The 20,915-nt window shown below is 35.8% G+C and overlaps 1 protein-coding gene across 1 annotated transcript in view; it reads right to left on the bottom strand.

Annotated features, from left to right (window-relative positions):
• Window positions 1-20,915, bottom strand: part of ADAMTS19 (ADAM metallopeptidase with thrombospondin type 1 motif 19) — a 262,774-nt gene that overhangs the window by 80,013 nt on the left and 161,846 nt on the right. The window contains exons 11-14 of the mRNA XM_069591632.1: window positions 14,758-14,859; window positions 8,651-8,781; window positions 7,554-7,726; window positions 1,243-1,370 (exon numbers count right to left, since the gene is read on the bottom strand). Coding sequence (XP_069447733.1) covers window positions 1,243-1,370; window positions 7,554-7,726; window positions 8,651-8,781; window positions 14,758-14,859 — 534 coding nt within the window. The remainder of the gene's footprint in view (window positions 1-1,242; window positions 1,371-7,553; window positions 7,727-8,650; window positions 8,782-14,757; window positions 14,860-20,915) is intronic.

Raw genomic sequence — 20,915 nt, forward strand, 5'->3', positions numbered from 1 at the left:
GTGCGGTCAGGCATGCATTTTTAGAGGAAGAAACCAAAACTTTAATCAAATTCTCAAAGGAGTATATTACACAAAAAAGTCAATGATCACTGGCCTATTTCATTTTACAGATTAGTTAATGGATGCACACATATTTTAAGTGATTTTCCCAAGAATATAGTTTCCTAGCGGCTGCCATCGATTCTGTGTTGCTCTACTCAGAGACCTCACTCATTACTAAAGGATGGGCATTCTCCTCCCACGCCTGGGAAATGTATCAGTTTATGGCTCTTAACCTTCATCCCTTTTAAGAAAATGCCTAGCCTAAAGAAAACTGCCTTTCCCAAGGTCATAGCTCCCTCATCCGTTGGGACAGTTTGTATCCAAACATTAGTAGACAATAGGGGTTAAAAAGGTCTGGTTTTCTCTCCCCGGATGGAGACAACCGTTGAAGAGCCATCCCAACTACATGAAACTAGCTAATGAAGCTAGCTGAGGTCTTGTGACTGCCTGCCCAATTGCTCCCTGCGCTCCCTCCCCCTCTATATACATATTGATCATGAAAACACTTGGCATTAAATTTCCTGCATATTTATCATCCAGGGGAAGGCAACTGTGATAGTGGCAGACCCATAACTGGCAAAATTCAGAGTTTTAGCCATTGATCTTTCCACTATGCTATGTATTTGAACAGAATGACTACTTTTCTAATGACAAAGACGAGCACACAAATGCATATAACAGATGGAGATTATTCTTAAAAAGAAAACAAAACGACAAATGACACGTTTAAGTACAATAAAAATTGAATATACATTTAAAAATCAGCTGATATAACAATGTAGATAATATTTTATCATTAATGAATAATAAGACTAACTTTATAGGTTTTTGCCACATGGCTCAGTCTTGGACACAAACATGGAGAACAGGGGTGCTTGAGTTTTTGGTCTGGAATATTTTGACATAAAATGTCCAAAGTGTCATAATTTCAGGCCTGTAATATGTACTTTATTGAATAAATATGTCAGATTCTTTCAACTAGAAATGGACATTATAGATTTTCCAGTCTAGACCCTTCACTATACAGATTAAAGAATGGACTTCAAAGTTGATCAGTCTTGCTGAAGATCACAGTTGAGGCAGGACTACATTAAAATCTTTTGAATCTTAGTACAGAGCTTTCCGCCATACTGTGCAGCTGCTCCAAGGTCCCCCAAGCCTCCCTCAAGTGCAGACACTCACCCTTTTGTAAAGTCCTACCTGACACCTGCCATTTGCACAGACATCTAATCCCTGATATCCACAAGACGTTCCATCCAACACTTTTTCTGATAGAAGAATAGGCTGTTCTTTTCCAACAGGAGAACAAAACAAGGCACATGGCTTTTCTACAGAGTGGATGAAAGGAAATGAACAAAAGTCGATCCATAAGTATTTTTATCTCAAGCTTTATTTTTCGAAAGAGTTTTGAGTAAAAAATATATGTTAAATAAGTAATGTACTACTAGAGTAGATAATACTAGAGGGTTATTATGAGTAGTAAATGAGATGATGCCTGGGGAAAAAAACAGGTATCCAATGAATATTAACCTCCTTCTTAAGAATTGTATCTTCAAATTATTTTTAAGTATATCACTTATTATTTTTGGCACTAAACCTCTACTACACACAGACCAAGTATTCTTTGTGAAAAATATTTTGCACACTCCCAATTTCTGCTTATATCTTTTGGCATGAACCCCTTTTAATAATAAGAACATATCCAATTTCTTATTTAAGATTTATTTTATTCATGAAGCTTTTCTTGATGTCTTCTAAATTCCAATACACTAATTTTCCCTATGTATTTGGCATTTCTAAGAGAAAAATTGCTAAAGGGAGAAAGAAGAGCTTCTAAGATGAACAGTTCTTATAAGATTTTCCATTGTGAGGATGTTTATAAATGCAATATAATCCCATGAGCACATGCACTAGAATGTCCAAGTGCTGAAGCGCTAGCTAGCAAGTCAACCCTCTTTATTGTTTACTCAGAAAGCATGTTGGGATGTATCATGACTAGGGTGAGACTTACTCTTCTAGGTAAAGAATTCTTGAATGGCTAGCAATCTTCCTCAGAGCTTCCTTAAGCAATAAAGAAGGGTGATTAGAGTCAAAAAACTTGACTTTCAGGCTCAGTCAAAGACTGGCATAATATTTTTTAAAGTGCTGTTTCTATTTCTAAGTATTCTGCAGAGGAGCTGTAGTATTTGGTAACACCAGTAGTAAGATTATCCAAATCTGAAACTTCAGAGCAATTTCCAGGCTACATTACTACTCTATTGGCTTGACACCAGTCAGGCCCTTTACTGTTTATTAAGCTCATATAAATAGAATGGAAAATAGTTTACAGTCTCTGACACTGATCTTCACTTATGTCTTCAGTAAAGTTCCACGTATGCTGATGGGATTCTATAAATACCAAATAACAGCCAGAGGCATGGAACAGGGTATCACTTGGCAAAGAGAAGACAGACAGTTAAATGAGCCTTCAGAACTGAACATTTCAAACAGTTTTCACATGTGGCTTCTGAATACTGCTCTGAACAATTTTGGGGAGTTGGAACATGGCCTTTAATGTGCATGGTTTTGAAATTTTCCTTTAAGATGCCATTATAAGCTGCAATAAAGCATTTCAATGTGCTCTCACACCTCAAAGTAGGTTATGTTTATTCAATGACTGCTTACTATGTCATATCTTTGGACTTAAGAGCTGCTGTAATTGCAACACTTTAATACTGGTATGTATGTATGTATGTGTGTATATATATATATATATATATATATATATATATATATATATACATAATTCTCTTTCTGGAGTCTTCATTGAAGAGAGTAGCAAACCAGAAATATGAATAATGTCAAAAGGAATTAGTCTAAAAAATTTTATTCACATTCTAAGCATGAAATCAGATAAAAAATCTTTGTATTTCTCCTTTTACAACATACTGTCAATTCACTGTACTTACTTTAGCTTTATAGATGATATAAACATTTGATACCAATCTTCCTTCCTGGAGTGTACCCTTGAGATTGTGACATTATAGTGATCCATGTAACATGCCAGTACTTGGCAGGCAGGCTCTGTCTTGATTTAAGAGATCAACCCTTTCCAAGATATGCATTAAACATGGATATCAGCCAAATTTCAGCATAGAGCATGCAAAATACCTGAATGCTAAAGCTCTGCATCTTTTTATTTTCCTCTAAAAATAAATGTTCACTATGGCATTGATACCTTACATTTAATTCTCCTAGCCAGAGATTCATGTATTAACAGAAATAGACACTTCCATTCTCAAGTGCCAAAGACTTGGGTATTTTTATAAGACCTATATATTTCATTTTGTTCCATACTGCTCTAATACATAAGTACTATTATGTATTTTATTCATCATAGACTGACTGATGTGTTTGATTAGTACATTTTGCAAAATTATCAAAAGTGTTATCCTGCTAATGATATAAGTATCTGTTATAGATCATTCTGATGATAAACAATACTTTATAAGAGCTTTGATATTTTAAATTGATCCCCATACAACTGTGATTTATTTTTTAATTTTTTTATTGGCTGCACCACTTGGCTTGTGGGAATCTTAGCTCCCCAACCAGGGACTGAATTCATGTCCCATGCAGTGGAAGTTCAGATTCCTAACTACTGGACCACCAGGGAATTCCCTCCCGGTCCCTACCTTTTTTTTTTTTTTTAATCTGGAGGGAAACGGTTTCTTAATTCTTATTTTACATGAGTAAACAGGTTTCAAATGAATTAAATATTATCAAATCACATAGTTACTTAGAGGCAGAGATAGGATTAACCCAAGATCAGATGATGATTTTCATGAATTACACTGATTTTAGTTTTACAAAGAAACATACTGTTGGGCTGGCCAAAAAGTTTGTTCAGGAAAAAGAATGAACTTTTTGGTCAACCCAAGATATTTAAATATTATGCAGCAAATATTCATCAGAAGCTTAATAACTGCCAGACAGTACACTAGGCAGAAACAACAGTGGGAATAAAGACATTTAAATCTGCGACAACATGGTCTGCTGGAGTACCTGGCAGGGGTATATACATATCCAACACTGAAGACCAAAGGTATTCTTTTTTCCTGGAGTACTTGACGTAGACTGAGTCCAAAAAATCAGTAGATGTTTTCAAGGTAAATACAACGGGAAAGAAGTTAAAGCTTGAGAAAGCAAGGACATCATGCCAAGAAACTTGCATGTTTACAGGTCCAGAAATAAGAAAACATGATGTATACGAGGGATGAAATGAAATTCAGCCTGGCTGTGCTGGAGATGGAAGTGAGGCCAGAGAAGTTAAAGTGGACAGGCCACAAGAACAGCCTTTGAACCAGGCAACGAAGTTTGAGACTGGTCCTGACAGCAACGGGTCTCATGGAAGGGTACTCACTGGCACACTGACCAACAGTTCCGACCTTCAAAAAGGCCAGCTGGGCTGAAATGAGGAGTAGGAGCTGGAGGAGGGTCAGAAAAACAGTAAGAAAGCTGAAGAATCCAGGTCAGAGATGGTGCAATCATGAACAAAGATGCTGGCAAACAAAGAGAAGTTTGGACAAATAGGGTTTGCTTATTGATTACAGGCAGATGGAGATTGAAGCAGAAAGATTTTGGCTTAGCTTGGTAATGAGGCAAATCATGATGTTATTCTCCATGAAAGAGAATAGTAAGAGGAGCAGATGGTGGGAGTGAGAGACAGGAATGGAGGAAGGGATATGTTCAACATGAATCATGTTAAGTTAGAGATGAACGGAATGCTAAATAAGAAGTTCAGGCAACATAGAGTTAAACAGCTAAGGAGCTCAGGACAGACAGAACTGGTTGGAGATAAATGCCTGTGTTCCTTTAGCATTTGGATATAAATAAAACCTAGTGAATAAGTAAGATCATTCCAAGAGGAACATTCAGGGAGAAGAGGGATCAGGATAGGTCACTTCCCATAAGAGACACTATTTTTTCACTTAATATTTATTGTCTACTCTGTTCAGGCACTGTTTACAGAGCTAAAGACAGAGAAATGCATAAAATACAAGTCTTGTTCTTACAATCGTTATTGGAGGAGCAAAACATTGGAAAAGACTCTGATGCTGGGAGGGACTGGGGGCAGGAGGAGATGGGGACGACAGAGGATGAGATGGCTGGATGGCATCACTGACTCAATGGACATGAGTCTGAGTGAACTCCGGGAGTTGGTGACAGACAGGGAGGCCTGGCGTGCTGCGATTCATGGGGTCGCAAAGAGTTGGACACGACTGAGTGACTGAACTGAACTGAAACTAATAAAATAAAAATATAATAACAGATCACTAAAACTTATGAGAAAAAAAGAAAAAGGCAGGTTATTGAAAGGTACTGAGTCAGTATTTAAGAAAAGACCAGAAGGAGTCGCCAGCAAAAGTAATACTTTCCAAGACACTAAGACAGAAAGGCCCTGGACTGATTCTAGGGAGAGCAGGGGAGCCAGTGTGGGTGGAAGGGGTGTGATGGTCAGTATAGATGAAGCGAGAGTGTAACAGGAAGCCAGGGAGGAAGGCCCTCATAGGCTATTAGAAGGACTTTGAACCTTTAGTGAGTTGGGAAAACTCATTCTGTTGCCTTAAGAATGCAAGAATAATGTGACATGACTGATATTTTAAATGTATCCTTCTGGCTATGATTGAGACTGAAGGAGATATGGGGACATAAACATAAAGACCAGTTAGACAACTACTATAAACACACAGGTAAAACACAGTGGCTTATATCAGCGGGTCAGGTCTGGAGATACTGGGCAATCATTAGATTCTGTATGTATTTTAAAGATAGGGATAACGTGACTTTACTGATATTTCAAAGGCATAGTAAAAGAGAACGTAAAGGAAAGGGAGTTTGTGGTCAAAGCATCTGTGAACACAGAATTCAGCTCAGTTCAGTTCAGTCGCTCAGTCGTGTCCGACTCTTTGCGACCCCATGAATTGCAGCACCTCAGGAGTACAGAATTAACTTGTATTAAAAGGATGGTGAGACTAGAAGACTGTGTTATTATTTTCGCTCAACTGAAGAAATGGTACATTTAGAGGCTATGTGTTGGGGAAGAAAGCAGGATATGTTTGAAGCAGTGGAACAAGGGCAGTATTTGGAGTGCAAAGAGAAAGAGAGTGAGGTCTTAGATGCGGCAGGAGACAAGAGAAGGAATCAGACAGAGGAAGGTCCTGCTGAGTATGTCATGTTGTGCAATTTGGTCTTTACCTGAAGAGTTATGGGAAGCCTCTGAAATGCTTAAGGTGGGAAAGCAAGATGAACCAATCTGCATTTTATATAAAGATCTCTAGTTGGGGGCTTCCCAGGTGGCTCAATGGTAAAGAATCTATCTGCTAATGCAGGAGATGCTAGTGACTCAGGTGGGATCCCTGAGTTGGGAAGAGCCCCTGGAGAAGGAAACAGGAACTCACTCCAGCATTCTTGCCTGGGAAAACCCATGGACAGAGAAGCCTGGTGGGCTACACAGTAGTCCATAGGATCACAAAGAGTTGGACACGACTGAGCAACTGAGCCTGAGTTCTACCTTGTGCTACCCCTTTACAGGAACCTCGATCCCTCTCACACCACCACCCCCAACCCTGCCAACAGCTGATCTGTTCTTCATCTCTATACTATTGTGATTTCAAGTATGTTATAAGAAAGGAATCATATAGCATGTGGCATTTTAAGATTGGCCTGTCTACTCTGCATAACGTTCTAACATCCACCAGGTCACTGCATATGTTAACAGTGTGTTCCTTGCACTGCTGTGTAACATCCTACGGCACGGATAACCCTTCATTTGCTAATCCTGCAGCTACTCAGAAACTTTTTGATTGCTTCAAGTTTCTGGCTATTGAAAATAAAACTGCTATGTGCACTCATGTACAGCATTTTCTTGTGGTTGTAAATTTTTATTTCTCCGAAATAAATAACCATGACTGCGTTTTCTAACATGCATGCTTTGTTATTTGAGACACAGCCAAGCTAATTTTCAGAGCAGCTGCACCATTTTACCTTACCAGCAACGCATGAGAGATCGTTTCTCTTCATCCTAACCAGCATTTTGTACTGTCACCCTTTTAAAATTGTTCGTGTATAATAATACCTCCATCTTTAAAAAATATATTTTTAGTTAGTGCTTGCGGTTATTATATGTCACGAAAGTGAAAGTGTTAGTCACTCAGTCAAGTCCGACTCTTTGTGATCCCATGGACTCTAACCCACCAGGCTCCTCTGTCCATGGGACTCTCTGGGCTAGAATACTGGAGTGGGTTGCCATGCCCTCCTCCAGGGGATCTTCCTGACCCAGGGATTGAATGTGGGCCTCCCATGTTGCAGGCAGATTCTTTACCATCCGAGGCATGTCATAAAGGCAGAAAAAACATAGTTTTGAAATACCTATAATATAAACTACAAAACAACATTTACCATTATTATAAAGCGCTTTGCAAACCTAGACTTCTGCTTAATTAAGACGGTGGCGATCTGGTTGGTCATACCTTCATCCATGACAGCGTGCCACTGAAGTACGTGCTTTGGGTACGAAGTTCTAACACTATAGGCCTGACATTGCCAGTCTCTGAATCCAGGCAAACCTGCAGGACAAGGTGGATTCTCACATATTCTGTATTGTTTTCTGGGACCATTACAATCCCTTGCTTCAGAACCTAGCCTAGAAAAGATAGTACAAATAATCAATTTTATCTTATTTTATATTAACTACTCATTAAAAAAAATCAAAAGGCACTGTATTAATAAGGGATAATCCTTTCTATTAAATCTACTTTTGAAAATGTGGACAGATTAAATGATTAGTAACAGTAGGAAATCCATATGCTTACTTAAAAATGTGTATTTTTTTCTAATCTTTGATCCATTTAATTTCCAAAATATAGGAGAAACAAAAGTCTGTTTGCTATGAAAATGATATAGAAGGGTAAAGGACAGAAGCTGGGGGCAAAATACACTCCCATTGAGGGATGTAGCCAAGAAATTCCAAGGAGATGCTTCTAAGGTTTTCACACACATTTTTAAAAATCATTTGCTGAGGAATTGGGCCACTGAACCCATACCAAAGTCAAAGCATAAAACTGAAATGACTTTCTCGCACATTTCCTAGGCTCACACTAGGAATGATGGAGCTAAACAAGCTGATCTTGGATGCTCCCTGTCTGTACACATGCTCAGCAGGGTTTCCTTTCTCATCATACTCAGCTTGTACTGACATTCACGCTGCCCTCATACCCTCTGTTTCTGAAGTCCTCTCAGCTACTGGTCCCTCTCACGGATCTTTTACACGGTGACGTACTTTTCCTAACATGTCTCCCTGCTTGGGTCAACACAGTTTTTTATTTGATTTATTCTCAAGAAAACAACCTGTGTAGTGTTTAACTACTTGCTCTTAGGAGGGTTGGTCTTATTTTCTTCTTCAACGGGCGTTCTTATACAAAATAATTTGAGAGACTTTTCTGTCTTCCAAAGTGGACTGGGTTTGAAGCAGTGTCTTGGGTCCCTGACATGGTTTATCAGTAGAACCTCTTTATTTCACACTTGAAGAAAGCAGTGCCCTCCCCCAATCCAGGAATGCTGCGTTTACCCGGGACACTTGCGCTCTCGACTGCTGATCCCAGAACTGCAGGTTCGGCTACAGGGGCTCCACGTGCTCCACTCTCCCGCCGCAAGTCCGGGCGCTGCGGTCCTGCTGGTACACTCTCCAGCCTTACACCACTATTCCAAAAGTTATGTCTTAGGTGAACAAATCAGGGCACAATGGAAAATCATTCACTGGCCTATCGGGTCACTGGAATTGCGATTAAATCAGGTCAGCTAAAGCCCCAAACGTGTGGAATTGAAAAAGACCAAAAATTAGTTGGCACATGCTTAATGTCACAGTAATAATTCACTGGTCCAGTTCTCCCAGCTCTCATGTCAGGTCACCCAGTCTTGTCATAAAAATAGGACACGGGTATTCGTATTATAGCCCTGAGAATTCAGTGCTTGTGACAGAGACAGGGTGAATGGTGGAGTGGGGGTTGTACAGGCAGGGAAGAAAAACTAACATGCTCTAGGAAAAACAATAATAGAGAAGAACAAAAAATAGGTTCATATTTTGTAGGTAAGATATAAATGGAGGTAAATATATCAATGGTAGGTAAGATATAAATGTCTTTGACGAGAATAAAGCAGACATTTTAGCAAATCCAGCCATTTTTATTTGAAATGTCAGTGTTTCAGGGTACTCTCTCTCCTTATAATTAGAAACAAAGCTTGTGACTCACTTTTAGCACTTTCATTTACATTGCTTTTTCTTTTGTTTTTCCTAAGTTTCCATCATGAGAAAGACAGCAATGACAGAAGAGAAAGGAATGTGTTCATTTTCTTTTTTATATTTATTTTATCATTAATTTTAAACAAAAGCAGCCAAAGAATTTTTTTTTTTTTTTGGTGGTCACTGAGGAATAGTTGCCAGAATTTGATGGAGAGATTATTATAATTTCTCCTCTTTTTTTTTTCAAAGTCGCTCAGTCATGTTCAACTCTTTGCGACCCCATGGACTATTCAGATGATGGATCCTCCAGGCCAGAATTCTGGAGTGGGTAGCCTTTCCCTTCTCCAGGGGATCTTCCCAACCCAGGGATGGAAGCCAGGTCTCCTGCACTGCAGGCGGATCCTTTACCAGCTGAGTCACAACAATTTCTCCTTATTCCTGGAAAACTAGATCTATCATGATCACAGCAAAGATATTAGAGGTAAAAATTAAATGAACAAAACCATGTTGGAAGTAATAAGTAAAGATTTAAAAATTTAGATAAGTGATTGTATAATGACAAGGGTTGAGCAAGATGATCATACTAGTTCTAAACAATTTTCTGTACCAGTGGCAACATGATTTATAAGGGATTGTGAAAAAATCATACCAATTCTGCAATCCTCAGTTTTCCCATCTCAAAATGTGAATGAAAATCATATATAACTAATAGACTTAGCAGAGGTTGAATGAAACTAAGCACAATGCATAGCCCATACTGACGATTTAATAAAGATTAACCAAAATAAAAATACTAATAACACCAAATTATATATCATTATATTAATTTTATCAATGTTTCCAGAAATCTCACCAAAATTCTATTATGATTTTAATTGGTCTGTTTCTTTAAAACTTATTTTGAAAATATGAGGTGGATGAAACTGGAGCCTATTATACAGAGTGAAGTAAGCCAGAAAGAAAAACACCAATACAGTATACTAACACATATATATGGAATTTAGAAAGATAGTAATGATAACCCTGTATGCAAGACAGCGAAAGAGACACAGATGTATAGAATGGACTTTTGGACTCTGTGGGAGGGAGAGGGTGGGATGATTTGGGAGAATGGCACTGAAACATGTATACTATCATGTAAGAAATGAATCGCCAGTCTGTGTTCAATACAGGATACAAGATGCTTGGGGCTGGTGCACGGGGATGATCCAGAGAGATGATATGGGGTGGGAGGTGGGAGGGGGGTTCAGGATTGGGAACTCATGTACACCCGTGGCTGATTAATGTCAATGTATGGCAAAACCAATACAGTATTGTAAAGCAAAATAAAGTAAAAATAAAAATTAAAAAAAAAAAGAAAATATGTGTTTAAATGCTGTTTTTAGAAGAATTTATAAAACTATGCTACAAAGTTTTGTGTGAACCCAGTTAGTCCTTTTCTATGGAATAAATAGTTCCTGAAGATTTTCTCTAATAATGTCAAATTTAAGGAACTCTACTCAGTACTTTGTAATGACCTATAAGGGGAACCAAATCTAAAAAAGAATATATACATGTATATGTAATAACTGAATCACTTTACTGTATACATGAAACTAAAACAACATTATAAATCAACTATATTTCAATAAAATTAAAACAAAATTCAATCTCTTTCAGATTCAAAGAGTTTTACGTCCAGGCTTGGGAAGGAACAAAACAAAACCTCAATAACTCAGAGTATAATGACATACTAAGTTTGACATTAAATAAACTGAGATTTTTGTAGGAAGATTCAGCCTGAATATTGTAAAAAGGGGAAAAAACAAACCTTGTGAAAACTTTGAAATAGCTTACTGATTTTAGGGATTTAATGATGTTGTGCCATTCATAGGGGGAAAAAAAAACCCTCCAAGTGAATCCCGCCAAACTTCAATTGGTCTAGTAGATGTGACCTACATGAAGGGCATTTATTTTTTCCCCCAAGTGCATATCACAGCTCCTCACACATTTAGTGGTAAGCTGGCATTGAAGGGCTAGGCTACAGTTCACAGTAAACTAAAAATATTCTGCGAAAGACCCAGATCTAGACTTGCATGTCATTTAAACTAGTCACGTCTGGCAGATGAAGAGAAATGGAAACAGATATACAAGCTAAATTTGCATCCTGAAATTGGTGAAATTCAAAGAAAGCATAGGATAATAGTTAAAGTCCATTAACTTCAGATAACCAACTCTCTGGGTAAAACTATGGACAACCTGCTCTTGTGTCTTCTAGGTGGAGCTTTGTTTCAACACTGGGGAAAGTTTCAAGTGTTTTGTTTAACTATTATACAATATATTCTGTTGGGTTTATATGTAAAATGATCTTAACGCTTTTTATGAATTTTCTAGTAGCATGTTTTCATTCCTATTTTTTAGTTTTAAAAAATATATTACACAAGGTTTAAAGAACTCAAAATTTCTCATATTGAAATTTGAAATTCAGTATGATCTATGAAAATGCTAAGGAAATTTATAACATAGATTCTTTCCGTAATAGTACATGACCTAAAAAAGTTTGACTATAATTCTATTCTCTCTAATTTCTATGTGAATATGCCTAGGAAGTTGAAGAAAACACCCAGTTGGAACAGGTCCTTGAAAATGACAAAGGAAATATTATTGTCTAATTAAATCCTCTTGTATATATATATTGTTAGATGAAATAAGAGGAAGAAGGCAATAAACTGTCTCCTTATGTAAATTTGTGACTAAGGATATTACAACCTTCATTTTTTCAATAAAGCATGATGATAATAATTTCATCACTTAAGAACTTGGGAAAATAAATAATTAAAATATATTATGCAGCATCCTTCAAAACAGTCTAATATTTTAGTCACTTGGTATTTAGCTTTCCTTCTCCATCCTCTCATTCTTAGAAAATATTTCAAGTAAAAAATATACATTTCTTGATTTTAATCAAATCATTTATCAACTCACAGACCTCTGTTAATATAAATGTAAACACAGATGCCAGTATTATAAAGAGAAAAGGAGAAGAAAGAAAACAGGCTGCTTTTAATTTGGAAAAGGCTGTGTATAAATAGAAGATAAATCCTTATCTCCAAAATCACTATGAATCATAAAATTCTTGTTGGAACCTTCAGACTTAATCATATACTCTTAGGTGAACTACTTATACAGCTCAATTAAAATCACTAGAGTGTAACACATTACAAAATTCTGTTTTGTTTCTCAGATTGCCAGGTACTGAGCTGGCAGTGTTCAGCACAAGGTTGCAAGCATCCAAATATGTCAGCCCTATAGCCCTCAATTACAGAGTGTTGGAAGCTATTTTCATGATGGCTCCTACAACAGCTGGAACAGATGGAGAGCTGAAGAAGCCCACATGGCCTGAGGAACCGAGAAGTTCATTAGTTATTTCAATATACAAAACATTACAGAACCACTGAGAATATCATTAGCACAATTATAGGGAAATGAAACATTTATTTTTAATGAATAATTACAATTTTGACTGCTGGAAGAATAAGTTTATCTTAGAAAACTCAAGAATGCAATTTATTCTCATAAATATCGGAAGAAAAAAATAATAGAAAAATATTTAGGACACCAGATTATAAAAATGAACAGATTTTAAATTGCGAATGAAGAACTAAGTAAGACAAATGGACTGTGTGATGTTTGAAGACGTGTGGCTGAATATTTGGTTATCTCTGTTTATTACTGCTTTCGTGTTTCAGGGATGACGAAAATTAATGCTGGTGCAGAGTTTTATGACTCAAGCAATAAATTACTCAGCATAATACCATGAGGCTTGCCCAATATACACACATTATTGCACTTTTGTGTATAATTTAAAACAAATCCAAATTCTGACTCTCTGCATAAGCTCACAGAAAACACATTTGGCAGTCTGTAAACAACTGACTGATATTTCACAGGAGTTCTCTATCAAGGAACCATTTTCTTACTGATTGTATTGGGTGATAAACTATTTCTAGTCCTTTTTTATTATTTGGGCCTTAATTTGTACATTTTTGTTTTTCTCATTAAAGAAATCATAGAAGTAATAAATGACTACAGGCTTATGTCAAACAGTCCAGAAATGTCAGGAAAACAGTTGCATTCACCCTTACTGTCAATTGTTTTATTCCATCCATCAATTCCAACTCCCTCCCCAGAGTTAACTACTAATTACAATTCGGAGTTTATGTGTTCAAACCACTTTCTATGAGTTTAAAAATACATAAACTCTGTGTGTGTACTCACATATGTACACAAACTATTTTTTTCCTAAATCTCAAATGGTACCATATAAACCATGAATTTTTCTGACACGTCTCTATACTAACCACCATGTCTAGTAGATGTTTTCAAGTTAATACAGATATAACTACCTCATTCTGTGAACAGCTACACTGGAACTATTCCTCTTCCAATGAATACTTTGTTTTTTCTTATATCTCACCACAGCAGGTGACATCCTCATGTAAGTATATGTGTGTGTATATGCAAACATGCCTATATTTGTGCACACGTGTTAAGAACTTATTTAGGACACAATTCTAGAGGTGGAATTGCTAGATTTCCATTTCTGTCCAGTTTTCAAGTGAATATGTTTTTAAACTAGCTATAACTTTTTTCACCAAGTAATTCACCCCAAGTAATCTTTATGTTGTTGATTTGTTTTAAATCCAATGAAAATTCATAGTCTTCAGAGGCAAGTTTTCTGATCTTACATCTAATGAGTAAGTAATAGCTGTTCTACTTTCCCTTCATAGAATAAAAAATGGAAAATTATGTAAACTAGTGTACTATATTTTGATTACATTAGCTATAATTATGTTTATATGGGATCTAATTCCTTCATATTTATAAAAGAAAATTAATTTTTATAGCAATTAAAATGATCTGGAAATATACACTAATAAATTTCTACAGCCTTATGAAACAATTTAACAACTTAAGACAGTCAAATGTTTACTAATCTCCTAAATGTTCATTAGAATATTTTATTCATGATGCTTGAAATGACAAGGAAAAATTACACTCAGTAGCTCTCCTAAGACAATACTTTATACTTTAAAGGATTAATTAGCTCTGAGAAATTTTACTATTTTTATTAATTTGTGAATATTTATATTTAAGTTTAATAATAAAAATATTTAACTTTTGTTAAAGTAATACATATACCCAATTCTCCATACCGTTATAATCAACAATAAAAAATACAGCTGATATTTAAAAAACAGCCATGTGTTAAAATTGAAAACAGATGAAATGCTGAAATTTTTGTATATAATAAAAGTACTCTGCTAGTGTTAAGATAGATACCTTTGTAACTGGCAGAAGAAAATGTCTCACTGGTTATACTTATAGGAGAAATGTAAGTTTCTTAAGTTTCACTTAATAGTCTTAAACTTCAGATAGCACCACCAATAACTTACCTTACCAATGTCACAATCGGTTCCATCCATCGGTGGATCTAGTTTGGTTTTGCATTCTTTCTCCCCTTCCACCTTGCACCACAACCCTGTGCAAATAACATGCTGAAAACAAGGGTATAATAACTATAAGGGGAAGGCATCACATTTTTGAGGTTAAGTCTATAAGGTTTGAGAGAGCAATTTTAAAAGAACATCAGAAATGATTTGAAGAAAATATCCTTTGAGTACCTTTAATATTAAACTTACAGTTGAAATAGTCTACGGCTTATTTATAGTGCTGAGAAGACTCATATAAAGATAAAATGTTTCATAAATGTAACTATTTTAAAATTTCTTAACATAAAAACATGTATGATTATGCAAGATTAAGTAGCTTCAACAGAAAACTGTAAGCTAAAAATCATTATTTATACCACATTATATGAACCAACCTGGAAGAATCAAAGTAATGTGCCTACGGTCTGAATTTAATGCCTCCTATCTCAAAGTCTGTCCTCACTTATGCTTTGCTGTATGCCACGTGCCATGTTAGTACTTCACTATTTCATTACATTGCCTTGGCCCCTGATGTGATACAGGGATTCTCAGTGGGCACATTTCCCATAACTGTTGTCAGTCAATTTTCCACAGTACGAATGCATCCTAGATACCCAGAATACATTTAACTTTTTCTAGGGAAAAGTTGAAGGAACAAACAAAAATAGTGGGATAAAACAGCATAAACACAGCAACACTGAAAGAAGAGAATTCTATAGTTATGGCAGCCCAGGGAGAAAGATAAAAAGGCACAACTACCTCATTCTTAAGGACTTTCTATGTCTATAGGATGGGTGACGTTTCTGAGATACAAGCATGTTATTAACAAATTACACAAAACTATGAGACCCATGTGGCATACTTAAAGCAACTAGAGTGATCTATCTTGAAGAGGATTGTGTGACTATCCTATCCAGATATTCGGAGAAAAGGGCAGAAGCAAGCAGGTTGATAGGGACAGAACAAGTGTCAATAAAAAAGACAGTCTTTGAAATTGGACTGGTGAGACCAGTCAGATGGGAGGATGTATATAAGGGAAGGGAGTAGTGAACAAGATTTTAAAGATAGAAAAACCAGATCCTGAGTGCCAGGGTGGACTAGGGACTCCATATTTGGAGGGAAAAAGAAGCCACTCAGCAGTTGACAAGCAGGTTGATAAGATAAAAAGGTTATTTTAGGAGGTTTACCCTGGCAGTGGTGTTCAAAACAGACTGAAAATCACTGCAATGTTAAAATTAACTTATGACCCAAATCTACTAAATACTTTGGGGATGATATATTTAAACTAAATTTTCAAGCAAGTATGTTACATCTCCAATTCCGAATTTGTTACGACTCTCCAAATATTATTTTCCTATTCTTTATTTAAAAATTTAGATTTTGGAACTGTTTCAAGCTCTTAAAAATTCAATACTCTATGGCAGGATTGTAACATATATTTTATTTACACAATTTTATCTGCTGTGACAGATAGTTTTTCTGCCTAAAAATATTTCATACAAATACTTATTATATTTAGAATATGATTTAGTTTAATGTATAAGCTATTGTTTGTACATATCATTCACCAAAAATTTATCCAGGAACTAATTTTAAAGAATTAAGCAGCTTCTCTGTAATATTTTTGACTCTTGAAAATAAGCAGAGAGGGTAACTGTTTATCATGTACTTTTGTGGACATATTTATATTTGAATTAGTGGATATCTAACCTGAGGATTTTAGTTCCTAAAAGTTTTCTTTTTCCTCCAAGACAATCTTGTTAATAAAATTTTATAATTATGGGGTCAAATGCTGAATTTTCCACCAAAGAAGAATTTTGCTTTATTTTCAATAATGCTTAGTTGTATTATAACATGAATTATTTTAATCAAGTTCATTAGTTAACCAATGCAGACTGAACTAAAAAACAAATCTTGTTTATGTTGTAGTTTTAAAATCCTGCTTGCTTGTTGAACACTGTTGGTGGTCTGAATTCTGACCTTCAACCATTATCTGCTATTCAAAACAGCAGGTACTCTAATTGATTCCCACTTGAGGCATGAGAGCATAAAAGCAAACTTGGCAGCTTTTCAAGATAAGCACAGTCATGTAGAATAAATCTCTCATAGAGGAGATCTCTTTCCTCTTTATGTTCTATAGTTCGGGGATCTTACTGTAAGTAAATTATAACCTCATTGTGAAAGGTAACTCAGATTCAGGATTTCACACCAAATTGTCAAAAGTAAAAAAATAAAATATGGAAGAAATGGGATGGACTGTTTTCACCTTGAGAAGTGCAAAATCTCAGATATGTGATATTAGAGCTACGTGACACCAAACTCTTTCTTAAGAGGGGCACGGTTGTGTCTTTTGTTAGAAGCAAATGCTCTCTGTGTGTTTCACAGGGCAGAGTCAAATATTCCTTTCAACTTAATTAGTGAAATCTCTTAATATATCAATTAAGAACTTTAATACTTAAAGTGCTGTGCAAAGGATTCCAGGACGGAAATGTGTAACCCAGCATCTCCTAGCAAACTAACAAAAATAATATAACATTCTTTTTTTATTCTTCTATAATAAGAAATGACCATTAAAGGCATAAACGAAGTTGGATGTTTATCTCAAGAAGGCTTTTAAAAAGTTTACATGAAAAACTATATCTTTTCAATGGAATAATTTAAATGGAAGATTAACTGCCATGTATAGATATCATAAAATTTATCTTCAAAGACAATGTGTACCCATTTTTTATAGCAAATAGATCCATTAACATGTTCTATATTTTATATTAAAATAAAAAATATTAAGTGCATATGCATGGAAGCAGCAATTAAATCTTGAACATGTAACTCCTTGTTTGTCCATAAACTATCTTCCAAACTACAATTTCAATGATGTAATGTCTGACTGTAAGTGTAATTCAGTATGGGATAATATTTTCAAAACTATTTTCTCTATCAGAGAGCACCTTGGTATTATTAAAGATGAAAAAGAGGAACAAAGTAAGGGAAAGAGAAAGAGAGGTATTCAAAAAATAGAATACAAAAGTTCAGAAGAAATAAGAAAAAGCTGAAATGTAGTTCTTTGTGGAAAATAATAAGTTAAGTTGCTCAGTCGTATCTGACCCTCAGTGACACCATGGACTGCTGCCTTCCAGGCTCCTCCATCCATGGGATTTTCCAGGCAAGAGTACCGGAGTAGGGTGCCATTGCCTTCTCCAATATTAAAACTAACCAACAAAAAAAGAGAAGGCAAAAATAAATACTATTAAGACTAAAAAAATGAAGGGACATCTACTGATCATCTAAAGGCTTACAGAAATAGGAAGAGACACTGTGAACAACTTTACACCAAAGAACTTTACAATGTATATGAAATGGAGAAATATTTTTAAAAAATTTACTAAAAACTTGGTGAAATGGATCCAAGAAGAAATAGAAAAGTTGAAACTACTGTGTAACCACAGAATAATCAAAAGTGATTATTAAAAATCTTCCCACAAAGAATACAACTGTTCTAAATACTTAAATTCTCAATTTACATATACTGTCTAAGAACAGAAAAAGAGATAATATTTCTAAACAAACATCATGATGCCCAAACCAGACAGCAGTTTGAAAAAAAAATGTAAATAGTGATCTACTTCATTTATGAACTTAGATTGAAATATGCTACCCATTTTTTAACAAATTGAATCCAGCAATCCATGAAAAAAATGTAATGTACCATCACAATCATGTTGGGTTTTTCTTGGAATACAAGGCTACTATAATATTAGAGATTTGATTAATACAATCAAGTACATAAAAACTTCAAAATCTATGATTTTTGTATCTGTCGATATGCAGCTTAAGACACAATTCAACATCCATTTGTTAAAAAAGTTAGCAAACTAGCCACCGAAGGAAACATCTCCAAAGTTAATGTACATCTGGACATCTATAAAAATCTACAACAAACATCACAAAAAAACCCATAAAATGTTGAAAGTTTCCTTTGAAGTTTAGGAAAATAGTGAAGATGGCATGTTGGGACAAACATAAAAAAAAGTGAATTTGTGATGTATTCAAAGTAGAGAGAGGAAGAACAAAACTGTCAATCTAGATTTCCGAACTCAGCTAAAATTTTATTCAAGACTGAAGGTTAAATAAAGATTCTTCAAGGAAACAAAAACTGAGTGTTTACTACCAACAGATTTTCCCCAAAGGCACTTTTAAATGTTATACTTCAAGAGGAATATGATCTCATAGGGAAGGGCTGAAAAGCACTTGTGATCAAAGAACCTGACAAAAATGATAATAAATCTAAATAAGTATTTACTACATAAAACAATAATAACTGGACTTCAGTCAGTATTATAAACCTTTTTAATGGGAAGAAATACTAAAAATCTATCACACTTACATCTCAAAAACTTTATCCCTTAGTGGAAATAATTTGACCACTGACAGCTAAGTAAATCTGATCTCTTCTATTTCACTCCCTTCACTCCATATGCTTCATGACTGCTAGCGGTAGAAGCAGAGTAACAGATGTCAAGAAAAATACAGTCTATGGATAGCCAACAAATGTAGCAGCAAGCTTCAAAGGACCCCTCATAAGAACACATCTTGGTGTGTTAAAGAAAATCAAGGAGTGAGAAGAAATTTAGAGAATGAAGAACAGTTAATACGTACTTAATGAATCCCAGGTGGTGGTGAAGGTAAAAGCAGGGGGAAGCAGATGATGAGATTGTTAGAGAGCATCACCAACTCAATGGACATGAATTTGAGCAAATTCTGGTAAATAGTAAAGGACAGAGGAGCCTGGCGTGCTGCAGTTCATGGAGCTGCAAACAGTCAGTCCATGGGGAGGCAAAGAGTTGGACACAACTGAACAAGCATGCAAAGAAAAGAATAAAAAGTGAGAAGGAATTGTTTGAAATATTTGAAAGAAAAATGATCCAGACTTTCCTTGTAAGAATGAGACATATAAGATAAAAATATTCCCCTTCTGGAATGGTGGGGTAAGTTCCCAGAGACCAATCCTCCTGTAGCTAACAAACATTAACTGGAATGATGGCAAAAAACAATTTTCTGGTAGTTTCAGAATGTAGAACAAAGGCAGATCAACTGTTTAGGGGAGCTTAAAGAATCAGCACAAGTTGAATTCATCGTCTTTGTGGCTTTGATCTGACAGGATTGTGGTCATGGCATGACACAATGGTTAAAGTAACACATGCCATCTTCTTAGACTCATGAAGACAGAGACAGATGCGGTCAAAGCTGTCAAAACTTGGTGTGTTAGTTGCTCAGTCGTGTTCGACTCTGTGTGACCCCAGTGGACTGTAGCCCACCAGGGTTCTCTGCCCATGGTGGGCTGCCATTCCCTTCTCCAGGAGATCTTCCCAACTGGAGGATCAAACCTGGGTCTCCTGTATTGCAGGCAGATTCTTTACCATCTTTGCCATCTTCTTTAGCCACCAGGGAAGCCCCAAAAAAGAAGAGAGTCAGAGAAGCTTAGGTCTTTCTGTGGCACCTGTACCATGCATGCAAGGGACACATTTGAAATAAGGAAAAAGGGAGCTGATGTAACATATGAAGTGCTATCCACAGCAGATAAGATAGTTTCCAGTTTGATTCTAACAAACTTAATTGTTTGTGAAAACAAAATTCAAAACACTCTTTGGAGGAATATAACTGAATGCAGAGTATTTGCTGTGACAGGGGTCAGTAAACTCTTTCTGTAAAGTGCCATACAGCATGTACTTCAGGCCTGTGGGCCATGGGATCTCAGTTGCAACTGTTTATCACTCACTGTAGTTTGAAGGCAGCCAAAGAAAATGTGTGAACAAAGAAGGTGACTGTATTCCAGTAAAACTTCATTTACAAAAACAGGCCACCAGTGCCTATCCCAGAGTTTGCAAAAAAAAACTAATGCATTGATATATAATATGCTAATGTATTAATAATGTAGAATGAAAACATGTATATACAAATAAACATGTATATACAAATACATGAATGAAACATGTATATATAAATAAACATTCATAAATCTTCTGAATAGCTTGATTCATAACAGCTAACATACTGATGTCTACTAAGAGGTGAACTGATAAACAAAACAATTTATGTTCCAGTGGAATACTATTCATCAAGAA

This window comes from Ovis canadensis, chromosome 5, assembly GCF_042477335.2.
Source record: "Ovis canadensis isolate MfBH-ARS-UI-01 breed Bighorn chromosome 5, ARS-UI_OviCan_v2, whole genome shotgun sequence".
Classification (NCBI taxonomy): Eukaryota; Metazoa; Chordata; class Mammalia; order Artiodactyla; family Bovidae; genus Ovis; species Ovis canadensis.